The sequence below is a fragment of the Oreochromis aureus genome, linkage group 17 (assembly GCF_013358895.1).
Source record: "Oreochromis aureus strain Israel breed Guangdong linkage group 17, ZZ_aureus, whole genome shotgun sequence".
NCBI classification, from domain to species: Eukaryota; Metazoa; Chordata; class Actinopteri; order Cichliformes; family Cichlidae; genus Oreochromis; species Oreochromis aureus.
In genome coordinates this window covers 35,913,702-35,931,751 of record NC_052958.1, presented here as the reverse complement: position 1 = coordinate 35,931,751, position 18,050 = coordinate 35,913,702, and the positions used below count along the sequence as shown (strand labels likewise).

Sequence of the window (18,050 nt, the reverse complement as noted above, 5' to 3'; positions counted from 1 at the left end):
CATTTTTAATAATAGGGCATATTTCTGCAGAAATCGCTGGTTGCGCTGGTCATCCGGGCGCCAGATGGCGCAAGATCGTAAAATGCTGGCAAATGTTAGCTCTTGTTTTTGCGCTCAGGCTTCCGTTACGAGCAGTAAGGAGGTATATCAAATATGCTGGTTAGCCCTCTTTAAAGAAAAAAGTAGAGAAATATGAACTGATTTGTGATTAATTTCAAATTCTATATAACACTGGTAGCCAAAGAGACAGTGGAACAAATGTTGGGTTTTTCTTAACACATTGCATAAGGAGCAGACATTAGCAACATTAGCCTCAGCCTTCGTTTGCTAGCTAACGTTTCACAGTTTCTCCTGGGAAATTTACTTCAGGATCAGCGACAAACGACCGAATCACAAAAGGTTATAAGGAGATTTGTGATTTAGCTGTTGCACGTTATAACCGTTTTTAAATTTTTTGCTTTTTCCAAGCAGTGAAGGACTAAATAATGATGACGTAGCAAGGCTCGATAAATATTGAGAAGTGAAACGTGTTTGTGTGTCCGAAGGCAACAGGACCACTGACGGGCAGCAATGTCGCTCTATGATGACCTTGGTGTGGGTGCCAGTGACACTAAGACCGAAGGCTGGTCCAAGAACTTCAAGCTACTACAGTCCCAGCTAAAGGTGAAGAAGGCGGCTCTGACACAGGCCAAGGTGCGTGCAGTACTACACATGTATTATAGTGGGCTGTCATTCAATCAAGCTTAACGTGCACTTTTGTTTATTAGATGGTCAGAAATGATGATACTTGTGCTTACGTTTGTGTGTACATTTGTATTAGCGTGTGAAAAGGGCTCTTATTTTTATATTTTTAAATAATAATGCAATTTAATTAACAAAATATTTTATATTAATTTACATTTGGTCTGAAAAATGTTATGAAAGTCTTGAATGAAATCTGGTCTAGTACACCCCAGTCGAGGCTTACCGGTGTTTGCCTCAGGTATCTCTTCTATGTAAAACTGAACGGTTGCTGTCAGCCTTCATTAAGCTGTATGATTTAAACACAGTACCAGACTATGTTAATGGTTCTGCACATTTTAATAAAACTTCTGCAGCTTTACATGACTGAAGAGCACGTTTGGGATGTGGGATGTGCAGCCAACATATCCGCTGCAACTGGATGTCATGCCAGTATTGAACAAAAAGAATGTTTGATTTGCATCTTCCTCACAGCAATCGCTCACCTCTTAAACGTTATTTAAAAGAATCTTCCACCTATGTGCGCATCACACTATTAAAAACTGCATGCTGGACCATGATTGGCTTCTAAAGCAGAGCATGAGAAAGTCAGACTTTAAGGCAACAAAAAAAAAAGCCCATATCAGTTCAGCTGAAACTGAGCACATCCTAATGAGTTCAGAGTAAGAAGTGATGTTGTGTCTTTTTGCTATGCTGATTTTCTGTTTGATGTTTTTCTACAGTCACTGATTAGAAGAAGAACAAGGTTACTGGTTGTTTTGTTTATGCTTTTTGTTTTGTTTTTTTGGTTTTGTTTTTTTGTTTTTTTTGTAGACCCAGCGGATGAAGCAGACCACCGTCTTGGCGCCTGTCATTGATCTTAAGAGAGGAAGTTCCAGTGATGAGCGACAGATCACAGACGCTCCTCCACATGTTGCAGCTGGTCTCAAGGTACGGCTCACAGTGTTGGTTATGGATGGGTACCCAAGACTGGTGTTAAACTGTTACTGGGTTGGTCAGTATGGAAATATTGAAAAGCAGCTGGACAAATTATGCTGTTTATGCAGCATTACTTGATTCTTAAATATCTGTTAGACCCAGTCTTCTATAATGACAAAACTGGTGGTGATCGTGTCTGACGTTGCTGTGTGTTCACATTCTCTCTGATCATGGCTGTCAGGCTGAATGTTAAAAAGCAAAGGCTCGCTTTAAGACGGGTAGGTAGTTGCATATTAGCAGAGTAACACCAGCAACCTTTGGAAAGCTTTACAAGGATTCTTTTAGTCAGTGCTTCCTCGGATATGATGAGATTTGCTGAACTAAAAATAAAACTTTCCAAATAAAGTCAAGACTGAATGTTGTTTTTAAAATAAATCTGCTCATTTGGCTGATAAGCAGCAGCCACTGCTTCTTTAGTGGACACTGGTCAGATACTAAAGTCAAGCTTATTCTCAGTTTCTACATGAGACAGGAAGAAACAGATTTACAAGGCTGTTTTCACGGTTCAGTGAGGAGCAGAGATGGGCAGTAACGCGTTACTGTAATCTGATTACTTTTTCAAGTAACAAGTAATGTAAGGGATTACTATTGCAAAAACGGTAATTAGATTACCATTACTTTCACGTAGGAACGCTGCGTTACTGCGTTACTAAAACCGTGATTTTTTTGCGAGAATGTCTCATGACAGTGACGTAAGCGAGTGCGACGTTCGTGACAACAGCTGTCTGCAGATCAACAATGGATAATATATCGAGTGCGGGAGAGAGTATGAGCATGCAGCGTTTAAAGCGTGGAAGTACTGACCTTATTTTGAGTTTGAGTCCATAAAAAGTGACAAAAACATTAGTGTCCATTGTGCATGGGAAGAAAACTTCTTTTTACAGCGAAAAAACCCCATAAACTTCCAAGCAAGCACCGAGTGCGCTACGACGTAATGTGAAATTCACAGAGAAACTCGCGGATTCTTCCACTGACCGCTGCGGCACACCTGCACCAGGGTAAACCTCCACCTAACCCACTCCTGCTTTACAGGTGAAAATAGAGCAACACAACCGCTAGTCTTTGATTTTATTTATTTTCTGCTGTGTTTTACTTGCATCTATTTGAAAGAGTGAGTGTAAACACAAAAAAATATTTTATTTTATGTGCTGGAATGTGCAGAAAATAGGTTTAAATGTTAAACAAATTTCTTCCAGTCAGAGAATGTTGCATATAATTAAATTTTTGCTTGATGCATAAAGTTAAAAGATTTAAAGTTTAAAGTTTTAAAAAGAGACGTTTCCATTTGATTACATTTTGTATGATGGATTATGCAGAAAAAGTAGAATTGGGCTGAAAGATCTATTGCTTTATCACCTATTCAGGTTGTAAATCGTGTTTTAAAAAAGTAACTAAGTAATTAATTACTTTTGAAAATAAGTAATCAGTAAAGTAACGGGATTACTTTTTGGGGGAAGTAATCAGTAATTAGTTACTGATTACTTTTTTTCAAGTAACTTGACCAACACTGGTGAGGAGTGTATGTGGAATGGTGGAATGAAATAAGTTGTATTCCTTTAGTTAAGAACAAATGCTCTTTGCTTTGCAGGTATAAAGATAATTGAAGAATCACATCACCAGTCTAACATGCGTGAACATGTATAAAAGCCCCTGCTTCCATCCACCCCTTGTGTGCCATAAATCCAGCTTTATCTTTCGTATTACATCGATAGCGTAATGTTGTCAAGCAGGTTTTTCATGTTGTCTGTATTTTGCTGTTTTTAAATTCATTCATTTATTTATTTTTTTTCATTCAGTTGGATCTTTGCCAAAGATGCAGAGGGAAAATATTAAAGTGTCCAGTGTAAAAATTGTAAAGAAACTCATTTATCTCACTCATTTGTTACATTTGTTTTCCATGTTTGCTGGTTCTTGCTTTAGGATGCAGTCCCCAGTGGCTTCTCTGCTAGCGATGTGCTGATCCCCTTAGCAGACGAGTATGACCCCATGTTCCCCAATGACTACGAGAAGGTGGTGAAGCGTCACAGAGAAGAACGGCAGCGACAGAGGGAGCAGGAGCGGCAGAAGGAAATTGAAGAGAGGGAAAAGTATGGCTGTGGTTTTTTTTTTGTTGTTGTTTGTTTTGTTTTATTCTCCTCAGTAGGTGATGTATTATACAAGCTAAAGATGGACAAACTAGATGACATAAAATACTTTAAGCTTTCTATTCTTCCACTTTTAAAATGATAAAAAGAGATTTTTATTTACTGGTTTTCAGGAATTTGGAGGATCTTTACTTAGATTTAGAAATAACTGAATGAAGCAGACAACTAAATCCTGAATGTGGGCGTTGTTTATGCAGGAAAAGGAAAGACAGACACGAAAGTGGAGCTCCCAGTGGTTTCTCTCGTTTCCCAGCAGCAGAGGAAGACTCTGATGAGGAGGAGGAGTACGAGAAGGAGAGGAGGAAAAGAAGTGAGTTCTTGAAACGCCGAATGATGTTTTGACTCTGATTTGCAAGTAAAATAATCTGTGATCTGATCCTTATTCACATTGTTTTGACATTTAGCGTCACGTGATTTCAAATCAGTTGGCACCCTAGATGGTTTGTGCCCCTCCCAGAGATTACTTGTCTTTGTTTTCTTATCATAAATTGATCATTGAAGTTATTTTGAAAGTAAAACAAAAAGTAAAATCCACTTGCCCTATTGTTTGATCTGTTTTTGTCTCTGTCTCAGGCATGGGTGGAGCAGCCATCGCCCCTCCATCTTCCCTCGTGGACAGAGATGGTAAGTCTAATAAGTCTAAAGGGGATATTTATCTTTTAAAATAGAAGTAGCAGCATACAACTGGCTCACTGCAGAATAATAAAGAGAAACTGTAGGGGTTTTTTTTTTTTTTTCTCCTGCAGGGTTTGGATTTTTAGGGGAAAATGGGGCTTATGTGCTTGAATATTTTTAGTAGAATTTCATTTAAAATATATCTGAATTTTTTTTTCTGTGTCATGGACACAGAACATGACACACAGATTTTGGGATCTTGTAAAAACCGATGGGCTTGGACAGTCAGGATTGTCAGGTTTGTTGAGCGTTGCTCCACCATGCAATACCATCTGAGAAGTATCTGATTGGGAGTGGCTTTGTTTTTCAGCATGATAGCACACATTAATACTGTGTTTACACGCATTGGTAGATAAAGGTATGTTTTTACTGGATAGATAAAGGCATACCTGGATAGGCTGGAACACTATCACTCATGTATCGGCCTCCTCAAAGCCCTAACCTCAACCTTATTGAAGCAGTGTGGGATCATCTCGACAGAGAACGGGACAAAAGGCACACAGTGTGTCCTGCCACACTGCTGTTTTAAGTTTTGTTTTGTTTTGTTTGTTTTTTTTGCTCCCAGACAAGGCAGCACTTTAAGACAAAAATTTAGCTTTCAGACTTCTGAAGGCTCAATTCTAGTCATTTTCTTCTGCTTCTAACGCCGTATAATGGCAGTAAGAGTGAATATCATATACTGTATTTCCAAAAGTTCTTACTCACCCACTCACTCACTCATGGCCAAAGTGGATAAAATCAAGAACCTAGGCATTCAGACTGCTTCTACAAACGTTTGTGAAAGAATGGGTCGCTCTCAGGAGCTTGGTGAATTCCAGTGTGGTACCGTGATAGGATAGCAACAAGTCTAGTCATGAAATTTCTTCACTGCTAAATCTTCCACAGTCATCTGTTAGTAGTTTTATAACAAAGTAGAAACGATTGAGAATGACAGCAACTTAGACATGAAGCGGCAGGTCATGTAAAATCAGAGAGCGGGGTCAGCGGTTGTTAAGTGAATGCCTTTGGCAATATCGCGTATGTTTGTCTCAGGTTTCTAGAGGGCAGCCTGTTGAGGAAGTAGGAAGTACATGGTTTCAGACAGAGGATGAATATAGTCGTATGTGCAAGCCCCAGTCTAACTGTGAATCATACAGTTCCAAATAAAGATGTGGAGCCGGAAATGACCATAATAGGTAACCTTTATATGCCTAAAGTTTACTTTGAATGCATGTTGACACTGCAGTTGAGCCCTTTGTTACTGCACTATGAATCATCAGCCATTTTTTGTTTTGTGTGTGTGATCTCAGGCTCTTCATATTCCTATGAAGATGAGGGCCGTCCTGCCAGAGGCTCAAAGGCGGCCATCCCTCCACCTATGTATGAAGACTCAGACCGGCCACGCTCACCGCCCGGACCCACCAGCTCCTTCCTTGCTAACATGGGGTGAGTGCTTATATTAAACAACAAGTAGATTCATATAATTACTTGATTTATTTCTGCTTGAATAAAAAGTACTTCAAATCTCTAATAATCTCTTTAGTTTTGTTTATGCAGTTAATCAGTTGTATATCATGTACTGTATAGCGGAATGTTTCATGTTATGCATTAACATTAAGTCTCCTTCACCCGCAGAGGTACAGTGGCCCATAAGATTATGCAGAAATATGGCTTCAAAGAAGGCCAGGGCCTCGGCAAGCACGAGCAAGGCCTCAGCACGGCGCTGTCTGTGGAAAAGACCAGCAAGAGAGGTGGAAAGATCATCATAGGTGACGCAGCAGAAAAACGTAAGAGTGACCTTTGTGCTTTTTTTTTTTTTCCTCCCTCTTTAGCTTAGGGCTGGGCGATGCCTTTGTTTTTGTTTTGTTTTTAAACAATACATTAGCAAGTTAGATCAGAGAAGTTGGTTGATCTAGTTATAGTTTGATCATTGTGTGACATAAATGTTTGTGCAGTCAAGCCATGTGTTTATGGCTCTCTCCCCTGCCCCCACACTCTCATTCCTTGAATTCTAAGCTCACAGTGAAAACCAAAACTAAACTGCACTTAGCTGAACTATTGTCATTATTTTAAACATAAGACTGCCATTTGTTAAAAACTGCATTACTTCTTAACTGAGAAACCCATTTCTTTTAAATCTGACCTCGGTCGTTACCTTTTATTTTTCCCTTCCATTTTGTCTGGATCACTCTTAACAGAAGAGCTTCTGGCATCTCACATGTTGCTTTTGCAGAAAATACCAAAATGTGTGTTCATAGATGTCTTGCTATGTCATTGTCACATAGCTTGTAAGCATCGTGGCAGTTAGCATACATTAGTCAGCCATAACTGGTCAAACGGGACTGTCTTTACGTACAGACCTTAAAGGATGTGTCCCCTTGCTCTTTTCCCTCTTTTTTCCCCCCTCCATCTCTCTCTTATGCTTACTGTCCCTTACTTATTTATTAATAAATATAATTAAATATACAAATTAAGAAATATATATTAATTTGTAATCAGGTGTCAGACTGTCAGTTTAAGTTTTTATACAAATCCCTGCAAATGTTTCACTCTAAAAGCCTGATTAAGAAATGCAGCGTTTCCTACCAGTGAGACTCTGCTTAGAAAGCGAAGCAATGAGCTAATGTTTTCTTTTGTGATGCTTCAAGAGTTGACTTAGTGAGTCAGTTTACACTTGAACTTACTAAGCGTGGGCAAATTGGCACGTTCAAAAAGACCTTGTAGGAAAACACAAATCATCATTTACAGTCAGGCCATGACTGTATCTGTGTTAATAAAGTTTCTGTGCCACTTGTGTAAATAAGCACATTACAGTTTTGTTGGCTTTTATTTTGTGTTAATGTTCCCATGATGGACCAATCTCTGAGTAAAAACGGAACTAAAACCCTGAAATACTGCAAACCCATCAGCTCACTGTAACAATGAAGTCAGCTGCTTGTAATAATCATCCTTATGTGTCTTGTAAAGATTCATCTCCCTCCATTACTCAATGTTAAGTTCACTGTACCTCTGTTTTATTATAATGACAGTGTTACCTGAAGCACGCAGCGTGTTGGTCTTGATCCTAATGCGTATTGCAGTCATATGCTAAGTGCTGAGCCACTGTGTGACCGACCCACCACTGGGCCCCAAGTTCCAGTGCAAGAGCAACATTACTCACTACTCTGCCCTAAATAGTCAAGAGTAGTGAGTAATATCACAAACTAATCACTTCCTATTACCAGTTTTAATTCCCTTTTTATAGAAATGAATCATTTTATATAAATATGTAACTGTAAATGTTTATAATTTCAAACTGAATTTCTGTCATTGCTGTGGGCCACCTGCAGTATCTTCGTAGCCCACTTGGGATCCCCAGCCAAATCTTGAGTATCACTGCCTTACCAATATCAAGCTGCTTGAACTGACTGTTGATGTGATTTGGCGCCATATAATTAAAAAAAAATAAAAAAAATTGTTATTAAATTGAGTGTAATTTTAATTTATGTGATTCAGTTAAATTCTCAAAAATTCTCGAAACTCCTATAAATACACTTGTAGTAAGCTCCATCAATTTTACAGTTTTGGTTTTGGTTTATTGGCTTCCAATCACAAAATACTCTTTTATGACCCTTTTAAACTAGATTAGTTCAATTGGAACTTTTTTTATTTCTTTATATTGTGCTCCAGTAGCACGCTACTCTCAGCCTGCCTCTCAACCTAAAGATCCACATCGCCCAGCCCTACCACTCGTGTTCTGATATTTATGCACCACCCCACCTTTCTGTGCTCCTTTTCACCCTGTCTGCTTTAAAGTGATTTTCTATATCTGTCAGCTGCATGAAAAGCTGCTTTTGCCTGTATCGTCTCAAGCCACTGTTTTCACATCATTTTGTTTTGGGTGTGATCACAACAAGATTCCATTTCAATATCAGTTAGATGTTTTACAGAGACTTTTACATGCACGTCTTTTCATTTTGTGTGTGCGTGTGTGTGTTTCTGTGTGTGCGCGTGCGTGTGTGAGCAGCAGGCTCCAGCCAATCAGGTGCCGCTGAGACTTCAGGCTCTGCAGGTTGGCCTCCACTCCCATTTTCTCTCTTTTATAATGCAGAATGTGCCACACTGATTATCTTTAAAGTTTGTATGCGCATGCGTTTTATATACATACATACTGTCACACAGTTACTCTATGCGGGTGTCACAGACCCACAGCTTGTATTAGCATGAATCTCTGCATCCATGTTCTCTACGCAGCACATTTGTGTTAAAACAGCTGTCAGCTTGGACACATCCAGTTATTGATACCTTCGTACCTTCCTGACTTATCACATATGGTAGCTGGGGGTATTATAAGCTGAGTTGTAAAGTAGATGAGGGTTATTTAAAACCTAACTTACTTTATTGGAACATTGCATAATCACATTTTAATATAGACACATGGACATTGACCTACAAGGAAAGAAGGCTGCTAGTGCTTCCACTGCTAACATTGATCATGTTAAGTTAGTGTTCTCTTACTTCAATATTAGATGATTACTTTAATCGTCAAATTTCTGTTTAATTAGGAAATTTGCACTTTGGGACACCTACATCCTTCCATAGCTTATTGATGTGAGTTTGTTGCAACATTAGACACCAGGCAGTGGCTACTAGTGCGCTGAATGGAGATCAAGTGTGTGTCTGTTCTCAAGGGTAATACTGCACACAGCTGGCTCACTTTTTGTCTGGCTCACTTTTATCAGCAGGAGTTTTAGTTGCACTCTGTCTACTACCATGTTTCACAGCTCACTTAGCTCCATTAAATGTTTCACATGTAGAGACTGCCCTCTGGTGGCATCATTATGCAGTGCACTATAATATGACAACCTCGATACAGCATCAACAGTGTCATATTATAAAACACCAAATCTCTGTCTATTTGCTTACAAACTCAATCTGATAATGAGGAGTTGAGTAACCCAAACTCATACCTTAGGCTCATATCTTAGTCCCCTGAAGCTTCTTGTCTATATCAGATAATGGGAATATTATCATGTTGCCTAGCAGCCACCTACCAGTTGGCAAAAATCATCCAGTGATTGAGTTTGTGCACCTGTAACACCTTTAATAGGATCTTATTATTTTAATTTAATGACATTAGTATCTGTTTTATCATATCTTGAATACCATTATTTCTGAAGTCATCTGAAGTCAAGTTTACTGTATTTAGGGTCTATATCAAAACTTTAATGTTGGATAAATAATTGTGTCATTGTACTTTTATGCTAAGGGCTTTCAAGCCATGTGAATTACTCCAGCCTACTAAAGCACCTTCTTTCCAGCTTGTTATTTTTGTCAGGTGCTACTGTAGGTAAACCCTGGGGCTAATGTAAATAAGCCAATATCATAAAAAATTAAGTTATAAGATCCTCTTTTACTATATCATCTTTCATACCAGTTTTTCATCATACACGTAATCTGCGGTAGACACTGATTGGATAGTGAGTGTTGTAGTATATTCCAAGGCTGGTTGACTTGATCTCTTAATCATATATGCATGGCAATACATTATGCCATTTTTAAACATACTATGAGTCCCATAATTATCTTCGATTTATTAATTTACCCTCTATCACCTTTTTGTAACTTTTGTAAATGCGATTAGATCAAACAATACTGTAGTCTGGCTATGTACTGCAATCTGCAACACAAATGCTCTGCTGTGCTATAATGCTGTGATGCTGCCCAAGCTGAAGCTGCAACCCGGCCTCAATTTGAAAATCTATTTTAAGTCTTTCCTGCTTTGAATTTGGTCTGTGCTTCTTACAGCTGGGCGCAGATTTTTGCCTGTACAGCATGCTCTTTTCTGCCGACTCGAACGAGCTTCAAGTCACCCTTATTTTCCCCTCTCAACAGCTTTTCATCAAATGTTTGGCTTCTGTGCAGTTTTCACTCTTTGACTTTTTTTTTATTTTATTTTATTTTTTTTAATTTTGTTAAACTGGAGCATTTATGGAAAATTCTGACAAATTAAAAAAAGAAGAAATTAACGTCAATTTGTATACATGAGGGTTTCTTTTGCAGTTTATTGCTTATAGCAATAAATGGCTTATAGCCATATATAGCAAGCATAGAATAAAAATGAAATGGCCGATTTGTAATAAGAGGCCAACTCCTCCCCGTGATTACACATGTCAGTGTTTCTCTTTGCCCACTAGAGGGCACAGTTGGATATCGCTCCATCCAAGTTTGCTCTTTCTATATGCCTGTTGAATAACTTGAGCTCTGTTATCAGTGTTGTATATTGTCCAATTAAATGAGGGTCAAGTAAGAACATAGCTACTCTGTTAATCTCTTATATTCTCAAATGTGCTAGCAGCTTAAGCGCACCCTTTAACCCCTTATTATTATTAATTAGTAATATCAATACTTTTGTCAGATCGTCATTTAGAGTTCCGAAATGTGGAAAAATAGTGTGGAAAATGCATATTATTTAGTGTTTGTTTTTTTGTTTGTTTGTTTTAACTTAATATCTAAACAGAAAAATATAAAGATGAGCAGAAAAACTTCAGCTCTATGTTTTGTTTTATACATTTCAGTATTTGAGTGAGACTGGCAGCTTGGCAACTTTCCAGAAATCTTAACAGTATTATTATTTGAGTGACCCACATAGAGTGGTTTCTCAGCAGCACAGTAAAAGCCAACTGGATGTCAGACGAAGCAGATATCAGACCAGCTGACGCAAAACAAACGCCTGAATTGTTTCATTTATCATCTGTGTTGAATCAAGCTCCCAAGTTTTGAACAGTCCCGCACAAATCCACTTATCGTCCCACACCTTCTGTTGCTCCATCCAGCATACCTGTGGCCTGTAAATATTCTGATGATAAGGAAAAAAATATGATCACCTTTGTTTTCTTCTAATCAGCTGACTCCTCCAAGAAGTCTGACGCGAACCCACTCACTGAGATCCTGAAAAACCCAACCAAGGTGGTCCTGCTGAGGGTACGTGTATCCCTGTGTGGTGTTAAATTCCCTCTTTCTAGGTTTAGCTACTATAGCATTAGAAACATGATCAGTGGGTTATAAGTGGCATATGTTATTATTTCAGCACAGAACACTGGGTTGATGGAAGGACTGCAGTTTTAACATGAGATTATGACCAGTCTGATGTCCCGTGCAGCTTGGTTACATGTGTGGTTCCCTTCATAGAACATGGTGGGGCGAGGAGAGGTGGACGAGGACTTGGAGGGAGAGACGAAAGAGGAATGCGAGAAATACGGCAAAGTAGTTAAATGTGTCATTTTTGAGGTGAGATGAAGTGATTTATAAAACTCGATTTACATAAAGTCATCAAAACAGAAGCGTGAAGATTCTTTCCACTGTCAGATTGCAGAGGTGCCAGATGATGAAGCCGTCAGAATATTTCTGGAGTTTGAGAGGGTGGAGTCGGCCATCAAAGGTCAGTATTCACTTCTTTTAAGTGCACATCCTGGAGTAGGCCTCAACTCATGAAATATCGGGCATTTGCATCAGATCATGTTGCCTTCAAGTGTCACAGGAGTTTGAGGAACTTCCTCGCTGTGCACTTGTTCACAATGAAAGTGGTTGCCTCACACATTTCCATTCTCATTTAAACAATGGTTTCAAGTCTGCATATGTAGGTGGCTGGTTCCTAAATTACTTCATGTAACTGCATCACATTTATTCCTTTTTCTTTTTCTTTCTCTTTTTTGGGTGGGGGGGGGTCATTGCATAACTGCTCTAATAATGTGGGTGAAAATGTGTCCCATTCTAAATGAGTTGGCCCAGATCAGAAACAAGGTGAGACTTCCATTCCCTGCGGTGTTACATCATTTGTGGCCCAGCAACCCAGGCGTCTCCCTGTGGCATCGGCAGAACCGCGCTTATGTCACAGCTCTCAGAAAGCAGGGCAGGTTCTCAAAGAATGACACTAAAACCTGTCATAAAGAATCAAATTATAAGTCTCACACTAAGTGATCTGTTTCTGGAGGTGATGACGAAACATCCGGAAAGTGAAGTCTGAGGGCATGTTCTCGCCGTCATAGGCCGGAGATGACTGTTGTATTTAGTGTCTGTCAGGGTAGCTGTAAATAATATGCTGGAACCCAGTTAAACCTGATTTTCTTCTGTCACTGTGTGAAAATGGGTCATGTTTTTCCTCATGTTGGCTATGATTTGTAGTTTTTCCTACAGGTAAGAGAACTGCGAGTGTAACATTTAGCACCAGGTTCATTGTGTGGATGCCCTAAAAGGGCTTCCACACTATTGAGTTCCTGTTTCTCTTTATTCTTTATTCCACCATATTCTAGTTGCTTCCGTACGTTTTTCGGCACTTAACTACTCCCACAGTTTTTATCCGATTTTTGCCATTCAAACTTTAAAAAATTCTGCTATTTCTGCTAATGCCTGCTATGACTTTTGGTGCTCATAACTTCTATACTTTTTGAGATATTGAATTTTTTTTGCAATATTTTTTGCCCATTTCTGCCATATCATCAGTGGCGTCACTGATTTTCCTTGCCGGGATGACCTGTGTTTTAGCTCAGTGAGATGAGCATCCGTTCTCAGACTGGGAGGCCCGGGTTCAAATCCCGCTTATGGCAACATTTCTTTCAGTTAACAGTTAAACTTTTTTAACTCAATTTCAGCTTTTTCACCCCTTTTCAGTAAAAAATTTCAGTTTTTTCACCACTTTTCAGCACAAATCCCAGCTTTTTCTGCTGTTTTCAGCAAAAACCTCTTTTCAGCATAATTCTGAAAAGAGTTCTGCAGAACTCTTTTCAGCAGAAATTCTGCTGATTGAACTCTTTTTAGCAGAATTTTCACCTCTTTTCAGCCCAAATTCTACTTATTCACCTCTTCTGCAAAATTTTCAGCCTTTTCACCTCTTATTAGCACAAATCTCAGCTGTTTTCAGAAAAAACACTTTTGAGCAGAAATTCTACTGATTTATCTCTTTTCTGCAAAATTTTCAATCTTTTCTCCTCTTATCAGCACAATTCTCAGCAGCTTCTGCTCATTTCAGCAGAATTGTCAGTCTCTCCACCTCTTCTTTTTGAGAATGACTTTGGGTCAGTGAGATGAGTAGCTGCTTTGAGCCCAGGAGGGCCAGGATCGAATCCTGCTCAGGGCAAGGTTTTTTTTTTCACCACCATGCAACTTTTCATCTTTTTCAGCTTTTCAGCAGACAGCTTCAGCGTTAAGGCATCCACACAGCATTTTCGCAGGAAATGCAAATTTTTCTAGTTTAAACTAGTTTCTCCTAGTAGAGGTGGTTTAGCTTGTTTTTGCTAATGAGTTCCATTTTTGAGACATCAAGCATGTTGCCAATCTGTCTGCAATCTGTCTGCATTTAGCTCAGACTTGCAGCACTGGCAGTTAGGTCAGATCAGCGTCTTCTGTTTGATTTAAACAGACCAAAAAGCATGGTTGTGAAACATCCTTTGATGGCTCCCTTTAAGCCCTGTTCTGACCACTTTCTGTGATTTCATCGCTCATCTCGAATGTGCGCAGAAAGCAAATGTCAACTTCCCCCGTTAAAGCTATTGACCCTGTCTTCAGTGTCAAGACAGGGTGAGCATGACAGTGACTCAGAAGTAGTAAGAAGCAGTTTTGGGTGACAGGATTCCAAGGTCAGACTGTCGGCTAAAGCCTCTCAAATACCGAAACATACTGTATTCTGCTAGAACACTACTAATCAGACATGCAGAGTTGTTTTTGTTGTTCTTGTTTTTTTTTTGTGTTTTTTTTTTTAAGCAGTGGCCACACAACAGTAGATCACAGTAGTGCCCACGCTTGAAGGAGTGCAATGCTACCCAAGGAGATAAAGTTTGAGGTTAAATTTTCCCAACTATTCTTTGAGAGATTTAATGGCTACATAGAAACCAGCTAAATAATCCTGTCGGCTCTCTTCACTGCTCACGTGAGTATGAGGTGATGGAAAGGTTACAGAGCCTGGCGATTGCACATTGTCCTCAAACAGAAGGTTGTTCATTACCTTCATTAGATTACAGATGGTAAATGACAATAGTTAAAGGAACAGTTTGTGATTTTACTGAGAAGTTGTAAAGATTTATAATGACGAATATAGATCTGTTGTAGGACATTTAGCACTTTCTGCTTGGCATTTACAGAAAGTGGGGGGGCAGTATTGGTTTTGACAAAAAGAGCGCAGTGACAATATTGCACATGAGAGGTGGAAACTCAGATTTTTGCAACTGACCCTGTTACATAGCCGTTTCTCGGAGTTCCTTTCTCAGGGCACAAATCGAGTGAGGGGAATATGTAAGTTTTGCTATGCATAAGATGTATATGTAATAACAGTTTTTTGCACGTCGGTTATTGCTGTGTAGAGGAGACATCACAGTAAGTTAAGGGTGCGCGCTAGAAGTGCACTTATTAATTTATGTGGGATTCCAGATGAGGATGTGGTTAAAAATGTATGGATTACAAAGCCACCTAATTCTAAATTTGTTTAGTGAACTCAGAAATGACCTGGAAACTGAAAGAGTCACGCAATGCCAGTGACAACAAAACTTATTGCAGTTCTTCAATTCTCGGTTTCTGGTTCCTGTAAACTGCGGCTATTTCACAGCCTGCACAGAGGTTCAAAGCGAAACAGCTGATGAATGGCGAGAACGGTGGGAATGACTGTGTTAAATTTGGACCCCATGCTTAGTATAGTCAGGCCTTGGATATGGAGGATGTTGGTCTGATTGATGCATTTAATCAATCTTAATACATCTTTATTAAGGAAAAAATGTGTTTTTTAAAGTTTTATTACACTGAAATTAAAGAATTTTGATTTCAGGATCATGAAAGGCACACATGGTTTTCACCATGATCTCGTGATTCTCTAACACATGACTATTTTTAGTCATGGGTTACACAAATTCAGCTGCATGCACTTTGGCAATAGGTGTACATCTGTGTAATCATATTTGATTTTTCGCATGTGATCTATTTGTATTTTTCTGTCTCTTTCTCAGCATAGAACCGTTATGGTGGTACTGTCAATATCAAAGCAATCACTAAAGCCTGTTTCCATTCTAACGAGCCCTTGAATGCCACTGTAGGCCTACATTGAACGTACACATGTACGACTGATTTATATTGATATGCTTGTCCTGTTACCCACAGCTCTTAGCAGATTGTGCGTGTCACATTGAAATGAACAGACTGCGCCTGCGTTTAGAAAACAGCACAACTTTTGTAAATCATCTGCAAAACTAACCGCACCCATAACATAAAATAATTGCACTCTTTAACCCTTGTGAAGAAAGCATCCTTAAAAAATGGTCTGAATTCATCTTTGAAAAGATGAGCAATTGTACACTAACCATCTGTGTCCATACAAATCAGGATGTTCCCCTTAGCTGCTGTAGTCATAACGCACGTTGTTTTGTGCATATGCACACGCTTTATGGCTGTCTACCAACTGAAGTGATCTCTGGCGTCCTTCAAGATCCATTATCATGTTTGGGACACACACGCCTCAGTGACTAATGATGAATCCCGTCCTCTCTCACACAGTTAGATAAGACGCATCCTTTTTAAAGGATCATTACCTCAGTGGTTCATCTTCAGGAGACGGTCCTGGGAAATGACCCTGACATAAAATTTCCTATTTTCCTAGAATGCAGAAGTACGAGAGGCAAAAAAAGTTTTCTTTTTTTTTTCTCTTCTTGAGTGTCGTTTGCTGGGAACTACCAGCATGAGTCAGCTGGTTTTCATAAACAGTGTAATAATTTATTTTTTACAAAGGAGAGAAACTGATCTTTGGAGGTCACAGAGAATAAATCTACCATAAAACATATTGAGACAATAGTAGCTTTGTTTTAGTTTGTTGTGTTTTGTTCTTCCTGTGCGTAAGTGATACAACATTCTCATGTTAGTAGGGATCTGCTTCAAAGAAAGACGATGTTTCCAGATTTGTGCCAGGTACTCCACAGCATCTGTGTTCTGATGTCTTTGATGGGCCTGTTTTGATCAGTGTTTTTAATTGAAGGCCACATGCTTACCCAATAAATATCAGAATAGGGTCCAGCCTCAACTGTACAAGTTTTTTAACAGCCATATTGTTAAAAAACAAAAATCAGCATGCAGCTGAGTTGTGTTGGGTATCTGTACTGATGTGGACTGGGTAAAATGTTAGGAGTGAAAAGATGCCACGTTTGTTTCATGGAAATGAAAAAGATCAACATTTGTATGTGAAAATCAAGGAGGTTGGTCCATTGGGGTGAAATTTCATTGCAGCAACTCAAAATGGTACTCAGTAAGCCCCACATGCTTGTATGCATTACTGATATCACAACATGCTCCTAATGAGATGATGGGTGGTGTCCTTGAGGGATTTCCTCCTAGCTCGGAAGCATCAGTGAGTTCCTGGATAATGCAAGATGCAACCTGCCAGTGTCAGGTGGACCGAAACATAATGTCACAAAAGTGTGGTGGATTTTGTTCTTTTTGCATATGACACTACTTTGTTTGCCCAGGTTCTGCCTTTAATTGTCCCTTTCTTTTGCAGCTGTTGTGGATCTAAACGGACGATATTTCGGTGGGCGAGTTGTCAAGGCCTGCTTCTACAATCTAGACAAGTTTCGGGTTTTGGACCTTGGCGAGCAGGTTTGAATTCACCCTGGGAAACCACCACACAAGGAGCTCACATCATCTCCCCACATGTACATAAACCCTTTTTATATTTCCTGAACAGCAGTCTGTGTAGTGATACATGTCTGTAGTATATTGGCTGTTTGTCCTGTGTTGGGGGAAAAAAAAAAAAAAACTTTTATGTAAAAAGAATAAAGGGTATAAACAATATTGAGTTGATGGTTTTGTCATTTTTACATACAAAGTTTCTGTTTCTGGTTTTAGATCTTCATTAGTTAAGACAACAAAGCTCATTCTTCATGTTGACTGTCGTCATGTTCTTAAGTGTCGTAATGTGAACACTAATGTAACGAAAAGTTAAACTCTAGAAACCCACTCCAATTATATGATGGTGTATCTCCAGGAAGCCTACTTTCCTTGTCTGAAGTTTGTCTGACATAATGCAGGTTCCTCGCTAGTGTTAACACATCCCCAGGGAGAGACGGTCTTGATTTAGCCTTGCCGGATTATAGGAAGGGGACTGGGACGGTGAACACAACCCCAGCCTCATTCAGAACTTATGTAAGTGCGCCAGAAGGGCCCTGGAGGTTCCCGTGAAAAACGTCAGGAAGGATCCCACTGGAGAAGGTTTAAATCAGATCAGGGAAACGGGTTGGACAGAGAAACAGAAACAAGAAGCGAGACCCATTTAAAAGACTTAATCATTCCATTCATTTAGGGTTGCAGAGGTCAAAGGTTGAAGGGATGGGAGTTAATGGGTAAAAGCTGAGGAATAAAAACAAATGTTTCATTGACTGCTCTTGTTGATCATTTAGATGATGAAAAAAGCCCAGCTAAGAGATCATTAAATTAAAGAACAAAATGTTAAGCTGATTATTCAGTCTTTTAGTGAGCGTGTGCAGTGTGTTTGTGTCAGAGTGCAAACCAGGAGCAGAGATTGAT

The 18,050-nt window shown here is 39.3% G+C and overlaps 1 protein-coding gene across 3 annotated transcripts; it reads left to right on the top strand.

The window, feature by feature from the left end:
- The first annotated feature begins 33 nt into the window (after positions 1-33).
- Positions 34-17,322, top strand: rbm17 (RNA binding motif protein 17). Of its 3 annotated transcripts, none has more exons than XM_031753402.2 (13): positions 34-142; positions 546-693; positions 1,555-1,671; positions 3,640-3,806; positions 4,061-4,173; positions 4,437-4,487; positions 5,828-5,963; positions 6,153-6,304; positions 8,524-8,568; positions 11,404-11,480; positions 11,688-11,786; positions 11,865-11,937; positions 17,026-17,322. In XM_031753402.2, the coding sequence occupies exons 2-13, from the start codon at positions 571-573 to the stop codon at positions 17,127-17,129; spliced, it is 1,257 nt and encodes a 418-aa protein (XP_031609262.1). In that variant the 5' UTR covers positions 34-142; positions 546-570; the 3' UTR covers positions 17,130-17,322. The 3 variants fall into 3 exon arrangements, with proteins under 3 accessions (XP_031609262.1, XP_031609261.1, XP_031609264.1); XM_031753401.2 differs by having other exon boundaries at positions 114-399; XM_031753404.2 differs by lacking the exon at positions 8,524-8,568 and having other exon boundaries at positions 114-399.
- Positions 17,323-18,050: the final 728 nt, after the last annotated feature.